At 60.8% G+C, this 26,470-nt stretch overlaps 1 protein-coding gene across 2 annotated transcripts; it reads right to left on the minus strand.

Annotated features, from left to right (window-relative positions):
• Nucleotides 1-332: 332 nt before the first annotated feature.
• LOC101406949 (ras GTPase-activating protein 4) lies at nucleotides 333-24,981 on the minus strand. Of its 2 annotated transcripts, none has more exons than XM_087417699.1 (21): nucleotides 24,822-24,981; nucleotides 20,135-20,191; nucleotides 18,382-18,495; nucleotides 17,788-17,849; nucleotides 16,532-16,661; nucleotides 14,628-14,709; nucleotides 13,983-14,114; nucleotides 13,650-13,741; nucleotides 12,259-12,358; nucleotides 11,854-12,004; nucleotides 11,544-11,608; nucleotides 11,083-11,195; nucleotides 10,646-10,838; nucleotides 10,261-10,398; nucleotides 9,502-9,646; nucleotides 9,167-9,336; nucleotides 7,335-7,472; nucleotides 6,018-6,153; nucleotides 4,463-4,583; nucleotides 1,153-1,217; nucleotides 333-993 (listed from the first exon to the last, which is right to left on the minus strand). In XM_087417699.1, the coding sequence occupies exons 1-21, from the start codon at nucleotides 24,884-24,886 to the stop codon at nucleotides 872-874; spliced, it is 2,391 nt and encodes a 796-aa protein (XP_087273825.1). In that variant the 5' UTR covers nucleotides 24,887-24,981; the 3' UTR covers nucleotides 333-871. The 2 variants fall into 2 exon arrangements, with proteins under 2 accessions (XP_087273825.1, XP_004442195.1); XM_004442138.3 differs by having other exon boundaries at nucleotides 12,241-12,358; nucleotides 24,822-24,980.
• Nucleotides 24,982-26,470: the final 1,489 nt, after the last annotated feature.

A 26,470-nucleotide genomic window follows, 5' to 3' on the forward strand; every position in this document is an offset into this window, starting at 1 on the left:
AAAGGACACTGCCAGAGCCAGGCCCGTGATTCAAGGGTCTGAACCCAGCCCCGCTGTGCAGTCTTCAGGACACTTGGAGGAAATGCCTGTTTGGGGGCTGTGAGGAGAGGGGCAGCTCGTGAGACACATCAGGCTCTGTAGCCCATGGGGGACAGAGAAATGGGACCAAGGGGTGTGGTGGGGACAGTGGCTGGGAGGAGAAAGGAGCACCCCTCGGGATGGGGGGAAGCAAAGAAGGGGCAATAGGGATTCGCAGAGGCCATGCTGGTGGCCCCAGTCCTTGGCCACTCCCACCCACTCCCTCCCCCAACCCCCATCATGAGACGCCCGAGTTGTGACAGTCACAGCAGGTTTATTGTCAGCAAAAGAGCACCGTGACACTCTCCCAGGGGGCGCAGCCAGTGGCCACGAGGGGGGCAGGCGGGGTGGTAGCCGAGAGCAAAGGGGGTGCTGAGGTCGAGGCCTCGTCTCTGGCCCCATGTTCCCTCCTGCCTCTCTGGGTCCAAGGAGCGTCGGTCCACCTGGGCCTGGACTATCCTAGTGGTGGTTCCTGGCTGCGTCTGCCCTGGGCAGAGAGGAGGGTTCCTGGGGAGTCTGGGATAGTGGTGGCAATGGCTGCAGGGGCCGTACGGAGCAGCCAGACCTCAAAGAGGAGCGGGCGCTCCCGAAGTCTCCTAGAGACTTCAGGTGGGCCATGCTGGGCAAAGCCTTGTCAGCTCTGCACTTCTGGACCCCCTTGTCCCTGGCTCCCCCAACTCACCCGGCCCACAAGAGACCAGGCCGAGTGACAGGGACTGAGATGAAGGGCCAAGAGTGCACCAGGGGTCTCCAAGCACCTGGCAGGGGCTGGCGAGGGGGTGTGGGGCAGGCCTCACGTCTGCGGTTGCAGGCGGCGGCTGGGCTCTGCGGGCGGGGAGCCGGCTGGGCTGGATCTATGGGCCTCCCGGAGGTTCTGAAGCACCTGCAGCAGCTGGGCCAGCGGGTCCTCAGGGGCTGCAGGCAGACGCAGGGTGAGGCAGAGCAGGCAGGGCCTTGCCTGCCAGCACCTGACCCGGGGCCAAAGGGTCCCTGGGAGTGGGCCTGAGGAGCCCCCCAACAGGCCCCCTGAAGGGGGCCTGGGCCACCACTCGAGTCCAGATGGGAGGGACCTACCTTCGCAGGGGCCTGTGGGCACAGAGCCTGCCCCCGTGCCAGCACTCAGTTCCCGGTGCTTCTCCCTGTGGGGTGGGACAGAGTGAGGGCTCCTGGTGCCCTTGGGGGGAAGGTGGGGAGACCCAGTGTGGCCTCCTGAGCTGGAGCTCCAGGGCTGCAGGGGCCGCCTCACTCTTTCAATCTAGGGGGAAGAAACACGGGCCCAGGTCTCGGCCCCTGCCACCTGCCCTCTTCCAGCCTCCTCCTCTGCTCCCCCTGCCAACTGGAGGTCAACAGAAGGCAGTCTGGAAACAAAGCTCATACTGCGCCACTACTGTTTCAGAGGGCCCTGGGGAAAGTAGCCAATTAAAGCCTGCAAATACCCTAATTAACTGGCCATGGCATGAGTCTCCTCCTTTGGGAAGAGGAGACAGCGATGTTTTAAGCACGGTTCCTAAGTGGGGTTCACCAAGGCTCCCTGAGGCCTCCTAGGTACGATCCTGGGGGCTTACACAGAGGGAAGGGGTGCAGCCGTGTGGCCCCCGTGCTTTAGGAATTCTACTGGCTCAGCCCTTTGACCCTCTCCCTGATCTATTTCGGGGGAGATGTGCCCCTCTGTTAAGGTCCAACAGGCTCCTCCTCCTCAGACGCCTTCTAGAGGCGTGGGGTCCTGCGGTCGCCCAGCCTGCCTTCCCACTTCTCCCAGGCGCAGTCATGTGACCTTTTCCCCATGTTGCCCCTGCTGCCCAGAACTCCCCCTCCCCTGCCTCGCCCTCTGGGAGATCCCATCAACCTCACAGACCAGCTCGCTCGGCTACGGCTCCGCTCAGGCACTGCTTCTACATGTACTGAGGGGCCGGGACGTGTCGGCACCCTTCTTAGCACTGAGCTCAGTGCAGCAAATTCCAGACAGCAGCCTTCAGGGAGCTCACAGTGTAATTGAGAGATAGGCAGAAAAGGAGGAAACAGCACGTATCGATGAGTTCCCTAAGGTTGGAGAATGACGGTGGTCCCGGAAGGCCTCTCTGACAAGGTGACATTTGAGTGGAGGCCTGAATCAGGTGACAGAGCAAGCCATGTGAACAGCTGGGGAAGAGCGTTCAGGCAAAGGATATAGCACATGCAAAGGCCCTGGGGTGGAGTGGCCCAGAGAGAGCAAGAAGGCAAGGGCAGCTGCTGCAAGCTCAGCACAGAGCAGGGGGCGGAAGAGATGAGGCTGAGAGGCAGGCCAGGCAGAGCCCGTGGACTTTGGATTTAAGCGTGTGAGAAGCCATTAGGGGTTTTAAGCAGTGAGTGACGTGATCTGTTCCATGTTTGAGAAGATCACTCTGGGGCTGTGTGGGGAGCAGATCCTAGGGAGGCAGGAGCAGAGGCAGGACGGCCAGTTAGGAGACCCCTGATCACCCCTGTGATGGGAGATGCGAGAGGCTCAGAGTGGGGAGTCGCAGTGGAGATTCAAGGAGGCATCGGATCTAGCCTCATCCTGAAAGTAAAGCCAAGGGGCTGGACTTGCTGGGGGCTGGATGTGGGGCTGGGGAGGTGAGGAAAGTGGGCCCAGTGTAACCACAGGGTCTTTACAGGAGGGAGACAAGAAGGTCAAAGGAAGAGGCGGTGACGTAACCATGCGACAGGGACTAGAATGATGCTCTCTGAAGATGGAGGAAGGGGCCATCGGCCCCTTTGGGTTTCAGCCCATTGAGACTGAGTTCTGACTTCTAGAACTGCAAGAGAATAAATCTGTGCTGTTTTAAGCCACCAAGTGTGTGGTGGCTTGTTACAGTGACCTGTTACACAGGAAACTAATACAGCAGGGCCACGGACGGGCGGACGGGTCAGTGGATCAGAGGCTGGGTTAGAGATCAGAGGGCAGAAGGACTGGTGGCGGTGGCCAGCAGAGGAAGTGAGCCGGCATGAGCGGAGGGTGGCCTGGTGGCCCTGGGCGGGGTGGCTCTCAAGGCAGGTGTGGTGGTTAGGACCCACCTGAACCCAAGGTGGCTTAGGTTCCCATCTCGGTTCCACTGCTCCCTGGCTGAAATAGGGGAGAATGAGAGTACCTTCCTGTTGAGTGGTTGTGAATGTGAATGAGCTTATCCACACAGTGAAATCAAAATGAAGCTGGGAGGGGGAGGGGGAAGAGGGGGAGGGGGAGGGAGGGGGTGGGGAGGGGAAGGGGAGGAGGGGAGGGGAGGGGAGGGGAAGGGGAGGGGGAAAGGGGGAAGGGGAGGGGGAAGGGAGGAGGGGGAGGGGAGGGGAGGGGAGGGGGAAGAGGGGGACGGGGAGGGGGAGGGAGGGGAGGAGGGGGAGGGAGGGGAGGGAGGAGGGGGAGGGAGGGAGGGAGGAGGGGGAGGGAGGGGAGGGAGGAGGGGAGGGAGGGGAGGGAGGAGGGGAGGGGGACGGGGAGGGGAGGGGGAGGGAGGACAAGTTCTAGGGTGTGGCCAAGCGAGTGAGGGTCCAGGTGGGTGGCAGAGCAAGTTTCAGGAACGAAGGAAACAGGGTAGTGGCTTTGTCCTCTAGGTGGAGGATGAAGTCACCAAGCAAGGGGCCAGAGCAGGTGTGGAGAGGGAGCTGGTGACAAGGCTGTCAGAAAGGAGGTGGCTGCAGAGTGAGCTGGAGGCCACTGGTGCCTGCAGCTCACAGGGCTGCGGCGGGGACAGCATGAGCTTTGAAGGGTTCTGAGGAAGAGGTAAACCCTGGAAGAGTTGCTGAGGAACAAGGACGCCCAGCACCCCCATGGCCCCCGGAGTCAGGGTGTGGGAGAGGAACTCCCATTCGAGCAGGCTCAGGGACTCAGTGCTCTTAGGAAGCACAGGATCTCTTTAAAAGATCCCCAGGCTGGGCCCCACCCCCAGAGATTCTGAGTCAAGGGGGTAGGGCCAGGCATCCTGTTTTTAAAGTTCTTTTTAAAAGCATCCTGTTTTTCCTAAGCAGGTGCCAGGACAAGAATCAGTGAATTCAACGAGATGGCTGAAGAACTCAGGGAACTGGCTGAGGGTAATCTCTGCTCTCCAAGGGCACCACGGGAAGGCTGGGCAGACGGGGAGGCTGGGTCAGCCTGGGGCAGGAAGCAGCCATGGCCCTCACCCTGGGCTTGCAGAGCCCTTGGGACCTTTGTCGGAACAAGACCCAGCCTCATTTCGCAGGGATCCAGCTGCCCCTCCCCAGGTGCCGCTGCCAAAAGCAGGAAGGTGCTGGGCCTGATTAGAAGCGAGGAGACCAGCCCTCACGGCGCAGCCCTGAGCCAGAATCCCAGCTCCGACCCCGCCTGGCACATGCCCTGGAGCTACACAGCCTCTCCCTCGAGGAACTTGCCGCCCTGCACAGGCCTCCTCACCGCAGTGCGGCCTCCATGCCCAGCAGGTGCTGGTAGATGAGCTGGGCCTCCAGGTCGTGGTCCAGAGGGTCATTCCACTCCTGCAGGGTCACCCGTGACCGCGTCTTATCACAGCCCAGATCTGGGGGCAGAGAGAGGGCAGAGTTGCAGGCAGGCACTGTGAGAGCTCACGATCAACTTCCTGGTAGTGCAGATGGGGAAACTGTGGCCTAGAGAGGGAGAGGGCTCGACTCAGGGGCCCCCAGTAAGGAGCTGGGCTGGGAGCACAGCCTGGGAAGTCAGGCCTAGGGCCTGCCTGTGGCTCCCCCATGCTTCCGCGGACAGCAGCTCGACCCTCTCAGGTTCAGCTCCTGAGCCATGGGATACGTGACTGCAGGGCGTGGGGGCTGCGCAGGATAGAACCTCAGGAGCTGGACAACTTCTGGAAGGTTGCCTGCCTGGAAGGAAGCAGCGAACAGCCTGGAACTGTAAGATCACGATGAAGGGAGCCAGGAGAGTTTGTGCCTTGGGATGAGCTGGCCCTGCCACTTGTTGGCTTTATTCCTTGGCAGAGGCATCTGCCCTCGTTAAGCCTCAGTTTCCTCCTCCATGAAATGGGGCTACCAGGCCCTGCCTCGTAGTGCCCTGGGGAGCCCTCCTCCTCCAACGACGAGGGTGATCACCACGAAGGTTATAGCCAGAGGCTGCAGGTCAGGCCAACCAGCCAGCGGCCCTTGTAAAGAGCTGCCACTGCTCAATCTCACCCCCAGGCTGGGGCTGGAGCGGGCGGTCAGCTTCTGAGGGCCTCCACTGCGCTGGCTCCCCGGGTTGAGGCTTGGCCTGGCCTTGGGGCCGGGGGCTCCAAGTGCTGAGTCTCCTCTGTGACTGGGGAGCAAGAATTTTGTAAAGCAGGTGGGGCTAAGGGACAAAGATCTTGAAACTTCTAGAACTGTGCTGTCCAAAAGGGTAGACACTAGCCACATAAGGCCATTTAAATTTAAATTAACTAAAATTAAAATAAAGTTCCTAGCCTAGCCACATTTCAAGTGCTCAGCAGCCACGTATTCATGCCAGCACATGCACAGCACTGGACAGTACAGATACACACCATTTCCATCACCACAGAAAGTTCCAGTAGAAGCTCTTCTCTGCCATCCCTCTAGTGCCCAAGGCCCAGGGTCCCCCTGCCCACAGCTCCAGTATCAGGCTGTCAGCCTGGGAATGTGCAAACTTGGGGGCCCTCTTCAGCCCTGGTTAGCAAGAAATTCCTAAGGTGTGTTCCTTGGAACATTGGGTCTGCAGGAAGCTCACCCACTGGGCAAGAAAAAGGTTCCCTATCAAGTGAGTTTGGGAAGAGCTGGGTTAAACAGTGTTAGAAATGGGATTCTAGCTCGTTTTTAGGCCTCCTCAGGGCCGCCAACATCTCCATGTGCAGCACACACACACCACGCGGCATTTCCCAAACCACGGGGTCACGGAACCCTCCGGGCCCAGAGCATCTGGAGGGACTAGCTTGCCTCACGAGAGTTCCCACAGGTGCACAGGGTTCACGGGCCCCGGGGCCAGCCACTCTCACCTGTTCTGTCCTTCTGGTGGCAGCAGCTCCACTTGTCCCCGCGGAAGACCCCGGGGTGGTAGGAGCCCAGCAGGCCCGGGTTGTTGATGCTCACCTTCCGCAGCGCAGACAGCCACTGGTTCAGCTCGTTCACACACTGCGGGGGACGTGGGGGTGCTGCTTAGAGCTTACCCCCTCCAGGAAGCCCTCCCTCCCTGGAGCTCCCTTGCTGCCCAGGATGACATGTCCCCCACCAGCCCACTCAGCGGCTTTGATGAACTGGGAAAGGCTGCCCTTTCTCCGGATGGATACAGCCCACACCTGGCACCTGGCTCGGTGAGCAGAGCGTGGGCTGGATTTCAGTCACCACTCGTCCCCTCAGCCATGCCCTTGGGCAGTCCACAACCTGCCAACTATACCTGGTGGCCCTGCTGTCACTATTTTTTCCCTGTGGCTCTGGACTCTGACCCAACAGGGAGATCATAGAACATGGGGCCCCTTGGGACGGTCTGTGACCTCCTACCACTTGCCCAGGACAGTCACTCCCTGGAACAAGCCAAGCCCCCTCCAACATCAGCCTCCCTACTTGTTCCATGCTCTTCTCCTGGATGCTGCATCCCTCACAATGTCCCTGCTCAAATGCCCCCTGTCAGAGGCCCCCCTGCCCACCCTTTACAAACCAGCACCCCTCCCTCTCTCTCAGTTGCCTTTGGTGCCCTTCCAGGCTCTACCACCATTTGACATTTTAAATATTTATTTATCGGTCCATCTTCTTCCCTGGTTTTAAGCTCCACGAGGCAAGGACTCTGCACCGTCTGCCGCTGTACCCCACCACTCAGAGTGGTGCCTGCAGCTAGCAAGTGCTCAGTCAGTATTTTTTAGATGAATGAATGAATGAGTTAAGACAAGAACAGATGAGAAGGGGATTTGAGAGCATACACCCAGAGCCATACACTTGCACAGACATGTGACTGTGGGGTGTTGATACACAGAAATGCACAAGCACCAACTCAGACACTTGGAAATATAGTTTCCTGCAACGTGTAAGATACGAAGCTCCGAATCACAGGGAGACACCGTCCGTGCACTGGACCACACACAGACCCACACGTGGGTGCCTAGGCAGGCCCACGGAGAGACACGGGCATGGCCTCCCAGGCACCTCGACCCCAGGACAGACACACGCACTCACTCACTGCTCTCACATCAGATCCCACACACTCTGCTGTGCCTGATGTGGCCGACAAGGGGGTGAGAGACTCACGAGCTCCTCATTCCAGCCCGCGCAGGGGCTCCCACAGCATCCCCTCCCCAGGGGTGCCCCTCCGCGGCCCGCACCTTGCACTGCAGGTAGGCAGTCTGGGGCCTGCCAGCGTCGTCTGTGTAGATGACCTGCAGGACATGCGAGCTGCCGAAGCTCTTCTCCTCCACCTTCTCTGCGGCCCGGACATTCGCTAGCTTGATGAGGGTGCTTTTCTGGGGCAGACAGAGGAAGGCAGGCTCAGGGTCCCAGCCGGGGCCACCCTACTTCCTGTCTCTGGGCCTTAGTGTCCCCTTCTGAGCACCAGAGTTGGCGGAGGGGACCCAAAGTGCCTATCCCTCCCAGGAGCCTGCTCTGTGAGTGACCTCAGCCAGGACAGAGCGCAGGCAGATAGGGACAAAGCGCCCAGCCTCTCACGGGCACCCAGCAGTCCCGGGAGGTCTGAGCTTCAGAAAAGCGGACACCCAGCATCCCTCAGGGCTGGAAAGTCATACCTGCCGTGGACCAGGCCCTGTACCTTTGCAGTTAACTTCCCACCTCACCTTTATTTTCCCAGGCTCTAAAAGTCACATCCCATCTCCTGCCCCTTCCCCACTCCCACCATCATGAATCTGATGTAAAATAGCCACATCCCCGAGGGGCCCCCAACCTGCTCAAGCTGAATCTATGCTGCCAGCCCCCAGAATCTGCTCTCCTTGCCTCCTGAATGCTCCCCCATCAGAACTCACCAGGGCCCCCATCATCCAAATGACCAGTCCCCATAGCCCTGAGGATAACACCCACACTCCCCAGCCTGGCATCCAAACCCACTGCCCCCGCCGGCCTCAGTGCCAAGCAGAGCAGTCAGTGCCATCTCTTGGGAGGAGTGGGGAAACCCGGAGGGGACACGTGTCTGAGCCGTCCTGCGGCAGGGCCTCCCAGAGGACAGAAAGGACAGCCGAGAGGATGTGCTGCCCGGGCCAGGCTGTGCTTGCTGGAAGGGAGGCAGCAGGGGGAAGTGGAGGACGGCACTGCACAGGGGGATACAGGGGATGTGCCCACAGAAGGGCAGAGCTCAGTGCCAAGGAATGGAGAGGAGCCCAGAGTGAGGTGAGGAAGGACCCTGCCACGTAGCCAGGCTCTGCTCAGGCTGCAGAAAATGCCAAGGGGACCCAAGGGCCGGGCAGCTGTCCAGAGCCAACGAAGTTGGAAACTGGGAGGCCTGAGCTGACGGGCCACCCCAGGGAGCTCCCTCATCCCCGCAGCCCCCACCCCAGCTCAGGGCTGGGTTGGGCACCCCTGGCAGACCGTCCCCAGAGCCTGGCTGACTGGGGGTCGGGTTGGCCCAGCTCGGGTCAACAGGTCCATCCAGAAGTATGTGCTCAGCCCTGCTTGGGAGAAGAGCGCTCCCGGGAGGCCAGCGCAGGCGATGCAGTGTCCTTAGTGATACCATTGCCCTAGATCCTGCTCTGGGACAGGCCCTGCCTCTGGACCCTTAGAGAGACCATCTCATCTAATCCACAAGAATCTGGTGAGTGGTACCATTATCCCCAATTTACAGGCCAAGACACCAACGCTCAGAGAGATTGAGACACTTCCCCTAGGTACACAGGGCTGGAACCCAGGACTCCTCTCAGCCCCTCTCTGCTTCCCTGATCTCCCAGAAGCACCCCTCGGCCCCCCACTCCACCATGCACCTGACCAAGAAGCCAGGGCTGGACACTGCAGCTGCTGCCTGCCCATGCCCCCTGGGCAGGGGAGCTTCTTCATTGGTCTTAAGTGAGGTACTGGCTGACACCAGAAGCCTGATCCTGCCTGGCTGTCCTTCTGACCCCAGCGGACCTTGAGATGGGCTCCGAGGAAGGGACAGGTGCCTCCACGGTGTTCTAAGCCTTCGGAGCCCCATTTGCCCGCCTCCTTCCTTACCCACCTTGGAACTGGGCGTCTTGGCAAAGCTGAGGGCCTCGGTGGTGAGGGAGAAGTGGAGCTTTTTGAAGGAGGAGGATGTGAGGGGGCCCTTGCCCTTGGTCCTGTGGATGAACAGTGGTCCCTCCTTCACCAGCGGTGCCTGCAAGCCCAGCGCCCTCTGCAGGTCCAGCTCTGCCGGGCCGGGAGGAAGGGCAAAATGTGAGCCCCGGGGCGAGGGCGGGGCCGAGCAGGCTGTGGGTGGCGCTGTGAGAGGCAGGGACAGAGGCGGGCGGGGCCGCCGGACGAGGGCGGAGCAAATGGCAGCAGGAGGTTGCGGGCGGGGCCACACGGGCTCACCCTCTTTCTCCTCGATGTCCACCAGCTTGGTGATGAAGTCCTTAAGCTGGGCCACGCCCTGGCGCACGGTGGGCTGCAGCGGCTCCATCCAAGCCTCCTTGGCCCTGGAAGCCTGCATGTCCATGTTGCCCACGTTCTGGACCGCCTGGGGATGACAGCAGGAAGGACCAGGTTCTGCTGCATCAGGTGCCCGGCCACTGCAACCCACCCCCCCCACCCCCGCCACCCCCGTCCCCGGCAACCATGTCTGTGCTACTCCTGCTGTAGAAATGGAGGCAGACGCGACACAGGCTCTGCTCACGGGCCCACTCCATCCTCACTAGGAATCAGGAGTGAACAGCTCCCAGAGTCTGAGGCATTTGGGCACCTACTAGTTGAGACTACTTGTGCCCAACCTATTGACCTTCCTCTGCAGGTTTAATGTCCGACTCTGCTCCACTGGGTGTCCCCTGCCCCAGCCCGGTGCCAAGCTGACAGGCAACTGGGGAATGAGTAGATCTGAGGGTTAGAAGGCCGCGATTCACCACTGCCAGGCTGTGCCGCCTTGGGCAACCTCCTCCCCTGGCGGACCTCTTCCCTTATCCATGACACTGGGTGACCTTGAGAAGGCTTTGTACACTGTAAGTGCAGTGCCACGGGACAGTATCAGTGGCCTCGCCACAAGGCCTCCCCGGAGCCAGGTGCGAACACGCTGCAGCCCAGGCAATGACCCCTGTTCGGCACCCAGCTGGGCACCCCACCGTGTGCACAGGCCCGCACCTTGGCCAGCAGGAGGAGGGTGCGGCTGGTGCGGGCGTCCGCGTGCCGCTCCCGCAGGTGGAAGAGCTTGGGTGCCATGATGGCGGGAGAGAAGAAGCGCAGGCACAGGAAGCTGGTGACGGCGATGAACGGCAAGTTCTGGAAGGACGCGGGACAGCCGGGGGCTGGACTCCCCTAGGCCTGGGCCACTGACAGCCCCCTCCCCCTTGGCGCTGTCCTCACCTCTCCCCATGACCCTGCCCCTCTCCCCGCCTTGGGACTGGCCCGGCGCTCGGCCTGTATGTAACCCCCCATCCTCCCCATCTTGCCCCGGGGCCCCACTGCTCTCCTTTTCCCCACCGCTTTCTCCCCTCCGCCCCGCCCAGCCCCGCAGACAGGGGCGCACCTCGTGCTGGGCGCCGGGGAAGCGCTCGCGCACACGCCGGAAGAGCTGGCGGAAGGTGGCGCGGACCACGGCGGGGCAGGCGCGAACCGAGCGGCTGAGCGCGCTCAGCAGCGCCCCCAGGTGGGCGCGCAGCGTCTGCGCGCTCTGCTCCAGCACATCGGCCTCGGTCTGCGGGCGGTGCAGCCCGGAGCATCTGCGTGGGCCCGGGACGGACCCGCAGAGAGGGTCGCCGTCAGCGCCCGCACACATGACTCGGACAGGGGCTGCCAGAGACACAGGCACAGAAAGGCATCCGCCGAGACAGGACCCAGAGACAACACACACGTGGGCAGAGTGAGGAAGGGCAGACCCAGGCAGAAGGAGCCATAAACACACATTTGCAGGCAGCGCCTGACCCCCCACTCCCTGGCACCCCCACGGATCACCCCCGGCCTCACCCTACATCCTTGACCTCCACCTTGCTGGGGTCCAGCTCCACGTACTTCTTCTCCTCAAACACCCTATTGACGATGGGGCCCAGGACACCGTGCAAATAGTGCATCCCAGCCACCTGCGGGCCACCGCGAGCCACACTGAGCCACACTGGTCCTGTCTCGCAGCTCCAGCTGCCCGCCATCTCCCCAGCCGGCCTCCCAGCCACCCCTACACCACCTGCCTGCTATATCCACCCAGGAGGGGCCAGACACACAAGGAGGGCAGCTCAACAAACTGCTGCTACATGAATGAATGAAAGAAGGAATGCATGCAGGCAGGCATGAATAAATGAAATTCTTAGCCTTAAAGAGCCCTGGACAAGGAGACAGAAGATTTGAATTTAAGTTCCAACTCGGTGTCTTGGCCTCTCTGAACCTCAGTCTCCTCACCTACAAAACAAGAAGAATATATCATGCAACCTCACCTTCAGAAAAGACTCCATGGACTTGGAGGCCAGAGAGTTGCTCCGGAACAGAGTGTTGGCCTCACCTACAAGCAGAGGTTCCAGTGGGTAGGCGACTGAGAGAAGCACAAGGCTTTGTGGAGGAGGACAGAGGACCTCGGGTCTGGGGGGTTCTAAGATGGCCCAACCCACTGCCGCATCTCTGCCTTCTGCTCTTTCCCTTTGCCCCTAATTTGGCCCATCAGCCTCCTACAGGAGGACTTCCCAGATTTCGTCCCTCCCAGCATCTCTGGAGTCCTTGGCTCCAGGTTCCCCTCTCCCCAAGCCTCACTGGTGCGACCCAGCTCCAGCTGGAAGAGCAGGTCCAGAAAGTCCTTGGCCAGCCCCTGCCCCAGGAAGAGCTTGAGCAGGCTGGTGGCCACGTCCTGGCGGCACTCGGTGCTCGTCATCTCCTCAATGAGAGGGATCAGCTGCCCTGGGCCCTGCAGGAGGCAGCAAGGAGAGGCAGGGCTGGAGGACACCAGGGAGCCCAAACCCTTCCCTCTGAGGACCTCAGAGGACCCGGGGAAAGGGGGTGCTTTCCTAGGGATGGCGAGGGCCCTGGGCACTGGCTAGTTCAGCATCATCCTGAGCTCTTGGTTTTTGCTCTTCAGAGTGAGCTTAGAAGGACAGGCCTACAGTCCCTGGACCCTCCCACCTTCCCTTGGGGCCCCCTCACCTGGATACCCAGCTTCACCTCATGGCACAGCAGCTGTACCAGGGGCTGGTAGCAGCCAGAGGGCAGCACCGTCTCGTCCCGCAGCCGCACCTCCAGCTGCAAGGAGCCCAGGTTGTCCCTGGAACAGGCAGCCTGTGACCTCTCCACCACGGACCAAGGACGCCCTGAGCCGTGCCCCTGCCCCACCGTCTCTCTCGTCCCCCCTTGGCGCCAGCCTCACAGCCTCTCCGCTCATACCCTCCACCTCGGTTCCTCGCACTGCCCAACTCCCATCCTTTGCCCAAGCTGTTTTCTCTGTTTGGAAGGACTTCCTGCCTCCATACTCATGGAAACCCCACCTATCTTCAGGGCCTGGCTCCCTGCCACCTCTAGACCCCCGTAGACTCCGAGCTTGACCCATGTGGACATGCTGGGCTCTCCAGCCTCCCTGATGTATACATTTTACACTGGAAGCAAATCCCTTACCCTCATAACAACCTGCCGGGGGAAACTGAGGCTTGAGCAGGTTAAACCACATGCCACATTACATCTAACTTCCAAGCTCCTCTGCTCTAACCTGTCCTGGTGAGGGCGTGAACCAAGGCTTAACAGTCTCTAAGGCCCCCGCTGCCCGTAGCACAGCACAGTTCACTAAGGGATGCTGCTCAGCGCACCGTCTCACACGCGGTAAAGGCCGGACGGAAAGGTCTTGGTGCGGGACACAGCCATCTGCCCTGTCCCCGCTCACGGAAGGTGGCGATGGGGGTCTGGGGCGTTCTACAGAGAGACAGAGCTGAACCATCCGAGGTGGTGGGCACTGCTGAGCCCCCACTTCCGGGTTGAATGGTGGCAAGGACGCCAGAGGGCTTCCTTGATAGAACTGCCAGATTTACCAACATAAAAATACAAGACACCCAGTTAAATTTGAATATCTGTAACATACATTTGTCTCAAATATTGCATGGACATACTTATACCAAAAAATTACTCATTGTTTATCTGAAACTCAGCTTTAACTGGACTTCCTGCATTTTATCTGGCAACGAAATTCCTGGAAAATTTGGGGGAGAGTTGGAGTGTGGTGCAGGGACACTGACTCAGAGCTTTGGGACTTGAACTCTGGTCTGAAGTCTGCAGAGAAACCCTTAAAGTGAAAGGAAGGGTCTGACGGCTTATTCCAGAATCTGCCAGAAGGCAGAAATCAGGAGACCTGTACTGCTTTGGAAATCAGAGGACAGGGCTGAATCCAGCAGTGGGAGAAGAGAGAGGAGGCAGGCTCCAGCCGGGATGGAGAAGCATCCTGACCTGGTGGAGCTGGATCATCCACCCCTGACAGCCCACCTGCCTGCCCGCCTGCTGCAGCCAACTCAACCTCCCCGGGCCCAGAGCCACCAGCCTGCCAGCCCTGCCACCGAGCCCCAAGCACTCACTCTTCCCGCCGACTCTTGGACTGGTCGGGCTGCAGCCGGAACCAGCCCTCTTCCTGCTGGGCCACCCACAGTCTCTGGACATTGAACACCACCTAGGGGCAGGGCAGAGGTGGGGGGGCCATGCTGAGGCTGGGACCCTCGGTCTCTTCCTTGCCAACTACTGTGCTTTTGGAGGGGGTACCTTCCGAGGGGCCCTGAGCACCAGCGGCTGGTTCTGGGCAGTCCCAGGCCTCCTGAGTGCCCAGCTCTGGGGCAGCTGGTGGGACAGGATGACTAGAATGAAGGCCAGGTGCTGAAGGTGGCAGGTGCAGCCTGAAGGGGCAGGGTGCTCACTTTGCCCAGGAAGTCGTTGCGGCTGACGAGGTCCCAGTCCCAGACCTCCACGCACAGTGCCTCCGTGGCCCCCTCCTCCAGCTCAAACTCGAATGTCTCGTTCCAGCGTGGGTAGCATGATTTCTTCACGACCTGCCCAGGACGGGGTAAGCTGACTCCACGGGGCTCCCCAGGCTCCGCCAAGGGCAGAGCCACCCACACCTCCCTTGGGTTCCCTGCAGGGGCCCTGATTCAGCTTCCTCTCCTGGGTCCAGGCGGAGGCCCTGCAATAGCAGAACTAAAAGCTTCCTGTCCAAATCCCCTACTCATTTCTCAAGTGGGGAAATTGAGGGCCAGAGTGGGTAAGGCACTTGTCCCAGGCCACACAGCAAAAAGGTAGCAGGTCGTACTGAGAACCCGGGTCTCAATGCCCTCTCACCCAGGGCTGAGCCCTCACCCCGGCTGTTTCCCAGAGGTGAGGAAAGCAGCGTGGGCAGCTGTTGGACCTCACCAGCTAAGGCCATAGCGGTTGGTGCCAGAAGCCTAGGACCTGCTATGCATCCTCAGAGAGGTCTCCCGCTTTTCGGAGCCTCCTCTGTAAGACAGCGGTCCCAGCCTGACCTCCCTGAGCCTCCCAGCCCCTCCCCAGCCCACCAGCCTCCTCACCGAGGTCTCCTGCATCCGGCCGTTGTAGCGCACTCGGACAAAGGGGTCAGATGCACCATTCCGGTCCTTGGGGGCTAGGTCCCTGGGGGTAAGCAGAGCATCCACTTGTCACCGAGCCCCCCCAGGCTGTCACCCCACCACTGTGGGGTAACCACACCAGGCTGGAAAGGCCTGGGCTCATCCTGGCCCTGGGAAGCTGGGTGACCATGGACAACACCCCTCCCTTTCCTGGACCCTGATTCCCATAGCTTTCACCCCATGGGCCCCCATGTGGCCCCCAGACCAGGCTAAGGATCCCCCAAAGTGGAGGCCACAGCTCCAGCTGACTTGCCAGCTGCAGAGCAGCTGCTGCACCTTGTCTGGGGGTGGGGGAGGCAGCCATGGGGCAGCCGGGGCCGTGGCCCCCACCTGGCCCTCTGTGCTCAGGGCAGCCCTGAGCAGGGGCCACTTCTCTGAGCCTCGGTTTCCTCATCAGTAAAGTGAAGAACAGAATCCCTGTAATTGAGATAATGGGCTTCTAGAAGGCCTGACCCCACAATATCCCGCTACTTGAGAGGGGTCTTGGTGAGTAGCCCCGATCCATCATCCTGCCCTCTCGCCACAGCTGGGCCTTTACAAAGCCTAAATCCGGTCATGGCACCACCAGCTCAGAATCCTTTCTGGAAGAACGACAGAGCCCAGCTCTCTTCCATTTGCCATAAATATTATTTTCTGCTCTTTTCCACACTTTAAGTTTTAAGCCTCTCATGCCTGCTTTTGTTTCCTCCTGAGAACTGTCTAATAGAATTCCAGAGCGTGGCCTTGAGAATCTGCCCAGAAGGATGAGGAGAAAGTGTTCTTTCCACCTCTACAGCAAAGGCGGCTTCTTAGGCTGTCTCAGAATTCCTGCTGGGGACAGCAGGGGACACGTCCCCTCTCGCTCTAAAGAGAGGCCTGGCAGACCATCCCCCACCAGGGGCTTGCTGAGAGGAGGCCAGGCTGGCCCAGCCATCGCGTCCCCAACAATCTTGGTGGCGTGTGAGCGTGTGTACTTGTGCCACAGAGCCTGTGCCGGGAGAGGCTGGGGAAGGAGGAGGTGGGCGAGCAGGGCTATGCGCATGAGAGAGAATGAGCGTGACCATGACTTTGCCCAAGTCCAACCAGGTTCCATCTGGCTGTGCCTCTTCCCATTCCAGCCCCAGGACAGAAAAGAAAGCCGGGGGAGCCACAGTCTTGGTTTGCAGGAGAGAGAGCTTCCTCCCAGAGAGGCCGACCACCCCATGGGTGGGGCACGCTCCTCCACAGGTGCGGCTGGCTGGCGCCCCTCCACGGGTGGCAGGCGGAGGCAGGGGCCGCCCTCCCGCCCCAGAGGCAGCAAGGACCCCATGGAGGTGGGCTGCAGGCAGAAAGGAAGGCGCTTCTCTCGGAGTGTGTGACTCACACTCAGGCTCAGACGAGTGGAGCCTTCTGCTAAAAGTACCCTGGGGGGGTGGGGTGTCCCTGTCACAGGTGACTCAGACCTACCTTCCCATCCCAATCACTGTCCCTCCTGGGGAGAACTCCACCCCTCCCATCTGGAGATTTTCAGCAACTCCTTTCACCCCCACCCCATCGAGGACACCCCCTACCGAAGGCCAAGTCCCATTGGCATTAAACCTGGGAAAGCCCTGTCTTGGCATTGGGGCCGTATGATCAGAGTTCAGGGCCCCCCGCCCCCGCTACCCCCACCACACTGTGATGTCTGAAGTTCCGCCATTAGCACATCATGCCTTCCCCTAAGGGTCACTTCCTCCTGAGTGGGGGTCACCCAGGAAACATCTCCGGGTCACGGTAACCTCCCCAATCCGCCCGAGGCCCAGCACCCACAGTGGGTTTCTCTAGTTTCGTGGGGCCCACTGCCCAGCTCCCCAGCCCCCACGTCTCACCTGGCCTCCAGCACAGAGCAGCGCAGCCGGCAGGCCCGGGGCCCCCGCACCACCTCCAGCCGCAGGTGGATCTCGCCCTGCACCTCCTCATCAGGGTCGACCTCCGTCAGGTGGGCCCACCCACTGAAACCTGCGGGGGCTGCAGCTCAGCCAGGGGCCTGGCCCTTCCCCTCCATGCCCCTCACCCTCAGCCCCGCCAGGCGCCACGGGGCCCCTCCATAATCCCCTTAGAATCCTCACAAACTCCTATGAGGCAGGGGCTGCTGACCCTGGTGACAGATGGGGAAACTGAGGCTCAGAAGCTGAGCAACGGCAGCTGGAAGAGCTGGGATTAGAATCCAAGTCCGGTGATGCCCGTGTCCTTACAATTGTGCCACACTGCATTTGGTGGCCCTGACTGTAATTCATCATGGAAATGCCCTCTCTGTCCTCAGTTTCCCCATCTTAAAACAGGGGGTGAGTGGCTCTCACCTAGGGCTGCTGGGAGGAAGGCCTAAGCCCAGATGGGGAACCAATGGGGGAATGGCATCCTTGGGGCCGCAGGCAGGAGAGGCCTCTGGCCTTGCAGGGCCAAGAGGCTGCATGAGTCAGCAAAGTCCCCCCGGCCCCACACGCCTGCCCCAGCCTCACAGACAGGAGCGGGTGCGTGCCGGGGAGGCCCTGGGGAGTCACAGGGGCTCCGGCTGGCAGAGCCTGAAGCACCTAAGAGCTCCTGATCTGAACCTTCATTGGCAGATGGTGACTCAGCCCAGAGAAGGCAGCACCTGCCCAAGGTCACACAGCGAGGCTGGGGCAGGGCTGACCCCTCAAAACAATGTCAGCATCCCAGGAATCGTCCAGGCTGATGTCTCAGACTTAGGACAGAGTGGCACTGGGGTCCAGGCTGAGGGGACCCCACGGGGCACAGAGGAGCCAGCCAAAGTGGGAGGAGGGGGTCCCTACACCTCAGCAATGGAGCACAATGAGGCCCCTTCCTCTGCCTGCAGAGGCCTCAGGGGATATGTGGTCCCAACTCAGGGGCAGAATGGGGCCCAGGGCACAGAGGCTGGGGTGTAGGAGATGGCCACAGACCCTTCTGGGGAGGCAGAAATAGCTTTCCCTGAGCATGCGGCTTGAAGGAGTCTAGAGGAAGGGTCTCTCAGTCATTGGGGTGGGGGGGCCGGGGCTGGGGCCGGGGCAGACAGTGGACGGGAGACAGGAGGGAGGCCAGGGGAGGGGGAGCAGGAGCAGGCCATGGGCTCCCCGGGGAATCTTACCCTTAGGGTGAGCGGCCAGGGTGTCCCTAGTAAGGCAGACCTTTCCGATCACATCATCCCGGCTGGAGGGTGGAGAGGGAGCCAGAGCTGGGCAGGGCTCTGCAGGGAGCCCAGGACCCCCCCCCCTCCCACCCAGTTCAGGGTCCCTGTGGGAGCAGGGAGGCTGACGCTCCAGTCACTTACAGGAGCCTATTGGAGCAGGACCCATGACCCTTCTGTAGGCCCTGGATTCTAGACACCCTCGTGGGTATGTGTTGTGTTTCTGCACATGGACCAACAGGTGTGCCTGAACACATGCCAAGCTCATGCTCTCTGGGTGTCCATTTCCTAGCTCACATCCCTGCACACAGCCCAGCGCAGCTGTGCCTGTATCCCGCACACGTGCATGCATGATGCAGTGTGAGCACAGTGAATCCCCACACACAGACACCCGCTCGCTCAGACCCTGCCCCCTTGCAGACCCTCCTGGGCTCCCCCTCCCTCCAGGCTGCAAAGAGGATACAAAGTGTCCAGCAGCCCCAGCAGTGAAATGGGCCGGGGAGGGGCAGATGGCGGGGTCCTCGGGCCCCAGTTGAAGACGGGGGGCCCACCCACCTGAGGGCATCCTCATCCATGACGTAGAAGGCCACCGCGTGGAAGGTGGGTGACAGGTACACCTGATACTCCTCGCCCCAGAAGGGGCACAGGGTCTTCCACACAGTGGCTGTCCTGCAGGAGACGACCCTCAGCACCTGCCCAGGCCACCCGCAGGCTCCGGGCTGGGGGAAGGTGGGGCTGCCTGACTTGGGCCCACCTTTCTGCACATCCCCCTCCACTCCCGGGAACAACAGCTGCTTTTACGATTTTGATGATGTTTTTGATGATTTGATGGTTTAATGATGTGATCTGATGGTTTCATGATTTCCCTTATCCCAGACCCCACTGTCCACCACCGATCATGCTCTACTGACCCTCCTCTCTGCCCTGGGTGGGGCACAGCCTCCCTCTATCAGGCCATTTTCCATTTGAGGAAACTGAGACCAGAGGTGACAGTAGCTGGTCTCAGATCACGCAGCAGGACAGCGGCAGAGCCAGGACCGGAAGCCTGGCCTCTAGCCTCACCCTGGCTCCTGATGCTGCACACACTCACTGAGGGTGGAGGCAGGGGACAGCCAAGTTGACGCTGCAGCCAGACAGTCCTCCTGGGGGGCCTGGGAGCCCAGGTCTAGGGCCTGACCAGAGAGCTCTTGTCTGGGCAGAGCTTCATCCAGCTCTGGCCAAACCCCCCAGGGCAGAGCCTTCAACTCATGGACCTCAGCACAGTGTGTGGGTAAGGGGAGCTGAAACCCCCAATGACCCAGATGAAGGCTCAGGGGATCACCTTCACCCCATCCACTTCTCGGACAGGTCACTTGAACTCTGGGGCCTCAGTTTCCCTGTCTGTCATTGAGACAATCAGAGCCATCATGCCTCTCTCCCCCGTTGGTGGCCACGGTTTGGAGAGAATCTAGAAAGAGGCCTGGGGCCCTGTTTGCCGGTGCGAAGAACTGTGAGTCTGGTGGCCTTGGCTAGCGGTTAGCGATGGGCACTCAGGTGGGCAGAACGGCGGAGTGGCTCTGACCATGAACTTTGCAGCAGAGGCCTGGGTGAGGGAGGGGATGGGACAGCAAAGACCCTGCCCAGAGCCGTGGAGCCCCTGGAGTAAGGGAGGTCCAGGACTGGGCCTTCTGGGTGCAGGCTGGGCGTGCCCAGCCTGGAGAGGAGCAGTTTTTCTGGGGGATAACCCCTGCGGGCACCTCTCAGGGAGAGGGGTCCCCAAGTCAGAGCAAGGACCAGGGAAGGGACAAGGGGTTCAGGCTTTGGGGTGAACAAGACTTGGGTTCCAGTCTGGCTTTGCCACTTACTAGGTATGTGACTTTGGGCTTAGTCTCTCTGAGCCTCAGTGTCGTCATCCGTAAATGGGGTTTAACAGTACTACCTCCAGCTCACTGTGAGTATTAAGTGGCTGGACTCATTTAGCACAGGGCCTGGTGGAGACAGTTCTCCAGCAGCCACAGCTGTTGTTACTGATCGTCATCATCGTCATCTGGCCCTCTGGGGGATGTAAGGAGGAACAGAGCCAGTGAGAGGCCCCTGGCCAAGTGCCCGGCCCACAGCAGATAATCCCTGGACGGGCATCAAGGTCAGCAATTAGCAGGACAAGTTACAGGTTGGCCTTTCTCACCTCCTAGCAGGTGTGTCAGGGCGTGTGGGCCCAGGGGATCAGATGCCCATCTCCCTACAAACTGCACAGCCCTCGCAGGCGCGTGTGCTGGAATGGGCCGCGGGGTGGACAGCGTGCTGGGGGAGGGGTGGGGGTGGGGGGTACCTGATGATGGGCTCATTGTCCACCTTCACGATGCAGTAGGGGTCGCTGCTGCCGGTGCTGCAAGATACACACGGGCCGGGAGGGGCGGAGCTGGAGGCGGGGCCTCCCAGGCAGCTCCCCTCCCTCCACCAGGGGCCCTTAGTGACCCCAGGAAAAAGACAGTCGAGGCTCAGGCCCTGGGTCCTGGGCTAGGGCCCAAAGGCTCCTCAGGCCAAAACATGGGCCCCCACCCTCAGCCCAGGAGGCGGTGGTGAGGGAAAGACAGGAACCTGCCCCAGCGCTCTTGTGCTCACTGCACCTCCTGCTCAGGAAAGGACGCTTCTCCTTCCTCCCACCCCAGGCGGGGGAGGACAGACAGCCCCAGGCCAGCTCCCCACAACCCTCCCCTCAACACCAAGTCAGCCCCTGCCTCTCCTCTGAGCCTCTGCTCCTGCTCTTCCTCCCTCCCGGACTGCCCTGACTCTCCTCCCGGCCTCAGCCCCTCCTCTCCAGCCCTCCCCTGTCCCAGAGGCAGGGAGTGACGCCTCGTCTGAGATCCCACTGCCTGCCCCGTCCCCATTATGTCTCCCTCCATCCCAGTATAGCTAGAGATATACTGTCATCAGCTACCTCCCCCACATGACTATGAGTGGCCGGAGGGTGGGGACCACTTCTGTGTCCCCAGGGCCTAGGACGGGGCTCGGCACAAGACAGGGGTCCTGTTAGTGTTTGTTGAATGAATGGGTGAATGAATGAACACATATAACAGTCTGCCCTCGAGCTCCCAGCTGTCTGGGAAAGAAGGAAGACAGCAAACCGGGACTGCTCAGTCCCCCCGTCTCGGGTCCGTGGGGGATTGCTGGGTTGAGGGCAGCCAGGTCCAGGGCTGGCGCTCGGCAAGAAGAGGGGCGAAGACTGTCTCCAGGAGTGCCCTTCACGCCTGGCGTCCGTAAAAAGGAAGTGTATTTGCCTGCTGGAGGCTGGGGAATTCCAAGCCTCACTTCCCCTCTCAAATGGGGCTCTTCTGGCAGAAGAAGCCACTGGAGACAAATGTCTCCAAAGGCTCTCGCAACGCAGATGGGAAATGTCTGCCAAGACTCAGTTTCCCACAGTGTAGAGCGTAATGCCAGCTCACTGGGCAGCTGCCCTGGGGCCCTGACACGAGGTGAGGGCCAGCCATGGGAGGTGTTGAGTAAATGTTAGCACCGCCCGAGACCCCTTGCTCCTCTGACTGTAACCCCCTCCCCCATCACTCAAGAGCCCCCTCCTCCAGACAGCGTCTTGGGAACACCCCCGCTTGTACCCCACCACCCTAAAGGCCACGGGACTCCAGGCCTCAAGTAACAGGTCCCCTTGTGCCCCTGTGGGCAGCAGGGCCCAGAAGCTGCAAGTATATTTGAACAAGGAGCTCGGAGGAAGGAAGGAGAGGCCAGTGAGGGCTGAGGCCACTGTGGGCTGCCCCCCACCTGCCCTGTGTCTGCCTCCTGGTCTGGGGGCCCTGCGGGTTCCTGGGGGCAGAGAACCTCTTGTTTATCCCTGCGAGCCCAGCACTGCCACTGCTCAGCTGTCACTCAAGGGCTGAATGCATGAATGAACAGTGAGGTTTGGGACTCATCCGGCAGGCAGAGGGTGGGCAAAGGCCCAGAGGCAGGAACAGACCCAGGTCTGCAGGGGCAGCTGTGAGCTGGGGGCTGGATCAGAGGGGCGTGGAGGGGACAGTGTCAAGAGTGGGCTGAGGCCAGACTTCAGGACCTGAGCCCGACCATGGTCCCTGGCCAGCTGTTGGGACCTATGCCCTGCCCAGTGCCGTCCGCCCTGGTGAGGCCCATGGGCTGGTCCTCTCTCCCACTTCTCCTTCCCCAAGCCACTGGCCGCCGCTGACCCAGCCTGGCTACTTGCAGGGCCTCTATATTTAGGGCCTTGGCAGTTTCCAGGCTGTGGAAGGGGGAGGGGATCAGAGCAAACCCTGAAATAGCCCCAGGGCTGTCCCGAGGGCCACTGGGTGTGGGACACAGTGGGTGACCAGTCACCATGAGACTCAGCTTCTGTCTGGCTGACCCAGGCACTGAGGGGTGGGAGACGGTGGGAGGAAGGGTGGCAGCAGCAGGAGGGCTCTGAGAGCTGCTGATGACGGGGAGCACAGCTGTGCTCTGAGCCCTGAGGAGGACTAAAACCCCAGAGTGGAGGTGGCAGGGAGCCAGATGGCAGCTGTGTGAGAAGGGCTCCCTCCTCAGAACTGTCTCAGTCAAGATGGGCCACTATGAGAGGTGGTGAGCTCCCTGTCCTCAGAAGTGTGCCAGCTCTGTCTGGAAGGGATGCTGCTCAGAAGACAAGCTCGGGGCTAATGAGGTACACTGAAGCAGGCTCACCACCACCCCTGCCTCCAGCACTCAGTGGGGGCCTCCTGTGATCTCCAAACCCCTGCCATCCCTGCAGCCAAATGTTTTGCATGGCATTTGTGAGGGTCAGTCCCCGCTGAGCCCCGCGGCAAGCTTGCAACTGCGGTCCAGCTAGCCTCACTTTTCCCATTTACAAACTGAGCATATCTACTTTACAGGGCTAATAAGAGGAGTAAATGTGAAGCTCCTCAACACCCTTCTTCTCCCCTACCATGGACCAGGTGTCCCTCAGGGCACCCAGAATGCCAAGACGAATGAGTCATGGTTCCTACCCTCGCAGTCACACGACACAGGCAGCCCAGGAAGGAGCGACTGCTACCCAGGGCTTCGTCCTAACTTCAGCTGCCCCAAAGTGCTGGAAGGCACAAGACAGGGGCAACGAACCCTGCCTGAGGGCACCAGGGAAAGCCCTGGAGAGGAACAGAAGTTTGAGAGGGGTCCTGAAGGATGAATAGGAGTTTTCTGGGGGACTCTGAAGGGGAGTGCTTGAAGGCAGAAGTCCTCTAACATGTGCAAAAGCAAGGCTGGGAAGGGCAGCAAATGTGAGCAGCTGGGGGAGGTCACAGCTGGATTTAAGAGACGGTTGACAGGTCAGAGATGTGTACACCGGCCACTATGGGGAAGGCAGAGGGGCCGGACAAGGAAAGAGATTCCAGAGTCAGAACCAACAGGACTTGGTGGCCCCTCCTGGGGATAGGGGCACCTTGCCCAGAGTCCCTCAGCTGTGCAGAGGCAAGGCTGGGCAGGGAACCGGCACCTCGGCTCCCAGGTGGACACAGTCCACAGCTTCACCGCCCTGGGCTGGTGAGAGCCTGGAGCCAGGCACTAGGGCCAGCACTGACGGATGGGGAGGGAGGCGACAGATGGAGGGGCTGCTCCTCCCAGCCGCCACCAGCCAGAGGAGGCCAAGCTGACCTAGTTACCGTGCCAGTGTGGGGGGTTCTTAGAGGCTGGGCCTGGAGACTGAGACCCTTCTCAGAGCTCATCTGCCTTCCCACCCAAGGACCACATTCCCAACTCCTGCCCTGCCTCACCGCCCCCCCCCCCCGCCTCCCCCAAGAAACCCACCTTGAGAGTCCAGCCCACCCCCCCACCCATTGCCATGGTAACTGTTGAGCCCCGCCTCATCAGGCCCAGGGGGCCTTGAACTGGAACTGCTCAAGGCACTGAGGGAGCAGGGAAACTCACAGGGGCCACTGTCCACACCCCAGCCTCCTGCACCCCCCTCTCCAGCTTGCCACCTCTCTGCATCCAGGAGCCCGCTGAGGAGCCCAGCGGACTTTGGACCCTATGCTGCCTCCAGGCTCCCCTTCCCCCTCCTCCAGGCAGCCAGCGCCCCCTCCAGCTTTGTGCTTTCCACCGCTCATATCTGAGAGGGATTTCGATCTCCAGCTTACAGAAGAAGGGGCTGGGGCTTCGGGGACAGGGAGCTGCCTAAGGCTGCATCGGAGGGAGCCAGGGATTGAATCAGGCAGGGGATTACTTCTACTGAGAAGACTGGGACAAGGGGCTCCGGAACCCCAAATCTGGCCAGGGACCAGGGAAAACCCTTAGGCATCAGCACTTATTAGGAGCCCTACACTCAAGACCTTGCTCTGCCACTTAGAACCAGCATTTCACGTGTCTGAGCCTCAGTTTCCTCCTCCGTAACACAGAATGATGAAAACTGCCTTGCTGGGTGGTTGTGAGGATTAAAGGTGACAGCTTGGGTAAAGCTGAGGGCACAAGCAACATCTACTACCCAGCCAGCCCCTCTTGCACCGGTCCTGGCCCCCTGACCTATAAGTCCGCTCTGCAGGTCAGTCCCTCCTTTCCAAGTGCACAGCAGGAAGCCCCGGGACAGCCCCTGGGCCCCAGGGCATGTTTCAGGTGCACACTCCCAGGTACCAAGGGTTCCAGAACTACTGAGGAAGACCCCTGTTTCTAGGGGGGGCACCTCACCCCCTCCAGCCACACCCCCGGCAGTTGACCGAGACGTCTCCCCTCTGATGTCTCCCCCACGCCCAGCTCCCGTCCTATCAAGGCCTCTTCCCCCCTGAGCCGCCGTTCTCTCCCTCCCCGCTCACTAATGCCCCTTACAGATCCCCGCCCCCTCCTCAGTCCCCGGCCCTTCCCTGTCACCCTCTTCCGGGGCTCCCAGCAAATCTCACTGTCCCCATTTCCCTACCAGTCTCCCACTGCGGCCACACTCGCCACACCCTCACCGCTGCTCTACTTGCGGGCGGGCCGTGTGGACCCCAAAAAGGTCAGGCGTCAGGGGCAGCGCCCCTCCCCGGAAAGTTGGGGCTCCCACCCCCGGCCGCACTCACATGTCCTTGGCGGGCAGGTTCTTCCCCTCCACGATGCGGATGGACAGCGAGCTGCGCTTGGCCATCGCGGGTCCGCGACGCGGGGTCCCGGCCCGGGGAGCCGGACGCCAGGGTCTGGTGCAGCGGATCGCCGGAGGGCGGGCGGGTTCTGGACTGAGCGCCGCGGGGGGCGGGCCTCGCCGGGCCGAGGCGGCGAGGGGGGGCGGGGGCATCGCTGCCACTTCATTCACCCCGGCCCCCGCCCCACCTGTGGGGGACATTGCGCCCGGGCGGGCCAATCGGCGGCCGGGGCTCCCCGGGGTGGGCGGGGCCGGCCTGGGCCGCGGCGCTCATTGGCCTCCCGAGGGAGGGGCCGGGCGCCCGGGGATGAGCTGGCGCCCCTCCGGGCTGGTGGAGACGCCGGTGGCCTGCGGCCTGGGCACGTGTGGGCGGCGGGCGTGGTCCGAGTGCCAGCACCCAGGGGCGCGGGCGCTGTGCGTCCGAGTTTGTGCTCGGCGTGGGCAAGTGCGGGGACACGCGGGCGGGGTTTGTGCGAGGACCGCCCCGGCCACTGGAGCCTGCCGCGTGGGAGGCCCTGTGTAGGTGTAAGTCGAGCGAATGGACAATAGGACGGACTTAGCAAACAATATGAGTGTTTGTGTTAGAGCCGCCTGGACCCAGAAGGAGAGCAGCCTGGAGGTTTGGAGACCCGGCACAGGAATCTGAAAGACCTGGATTATATTTGAGAACCTGCTTGGGAGGAGGGGGCTTTCTCAGTTGTCACCTCACTTTCACCTCCGACATCCCCCGCAGTGGGAACCTGGAGGAGGCCCTCAGGTTCACAGAGGGAAAATTCCTTGCTGAAGGGCACACAGCTGGCCCCAGGCCGGGCTAGGCTTGACCTCCCCGGTACTGCGTGACCGCGAGCCTTTCCACTGGGGCACGATCCTTCTCCCAGACTCAGTGTCCCGAGCTGAGTTTCTAGAATTGTCCCCCTCGTGGTTCCCTCCCAGATCTAGAGGGCACAGTCCTGGGGCTGGCACAGCGGCAGCTGGCCCTGGACAGCTGGCTCCCCCGGAGGACATTGCCCCAAGCATGGCTGCAGACTTGGGTCCCAGGCCCAGCTCCACTGCTCCCTCCTGCCTGACGCTGGGCCGCTGTCTGACCTTCTCTGAGCTGGTTGCATTTCATCACCTGCAAAGAGGGAGCAGTGACACCTGCCAAATGTTCCGGGAGACATGGTGCCGGCACCTAGCACAGGTTCTATTTTCTGTTACGTTGTTTTCTTTTACTGTTTTGTTATTTATACACTACATGCACGCTTTACCAAATTCAAAAGATAGAGAAAGTTTACGATGCTTTCAATGAAATCAGTCTCTCTTTCCTCTCAGTCACACAAATTCCCTCCCCCGAGGCATCCACTATTTCCGGTTTCTTGTACATCCTTCTGGAGACATCTCTGCCTACAATGCATCAGCAGACATATATTTTTTTCTTTTGTACACGAATAGCAGCTTACTGGTTACATTTGTAGTTTCACTTCTTTTGTCTTGGAGAGCAGTGCATATCCATACGTAAAAAGCACGCTCATTGTCTTTGCCACATGCCCAGTTTCCATTGTGTGGATGTACCGTCATCTGTTTGATGGATCCCCTGTTCTGGATCCCCTG

This window comes from Ceratotherium simum, chromosome 26 (genome assembly GCF_057802395.1).
Source record: "Ceratotherium simum simum isolate JZ-2026a chromosome 26, ASM5780239v1, whole genome shotgun sequence".
Taxonomy (NCBI): domain Eukaryota; kingdom Metazoa; phylum Chordata; class Mammalia; order Perissodactyla; family Rhinocerotidae; genus Ceratotherium; species Ceratotherium simum.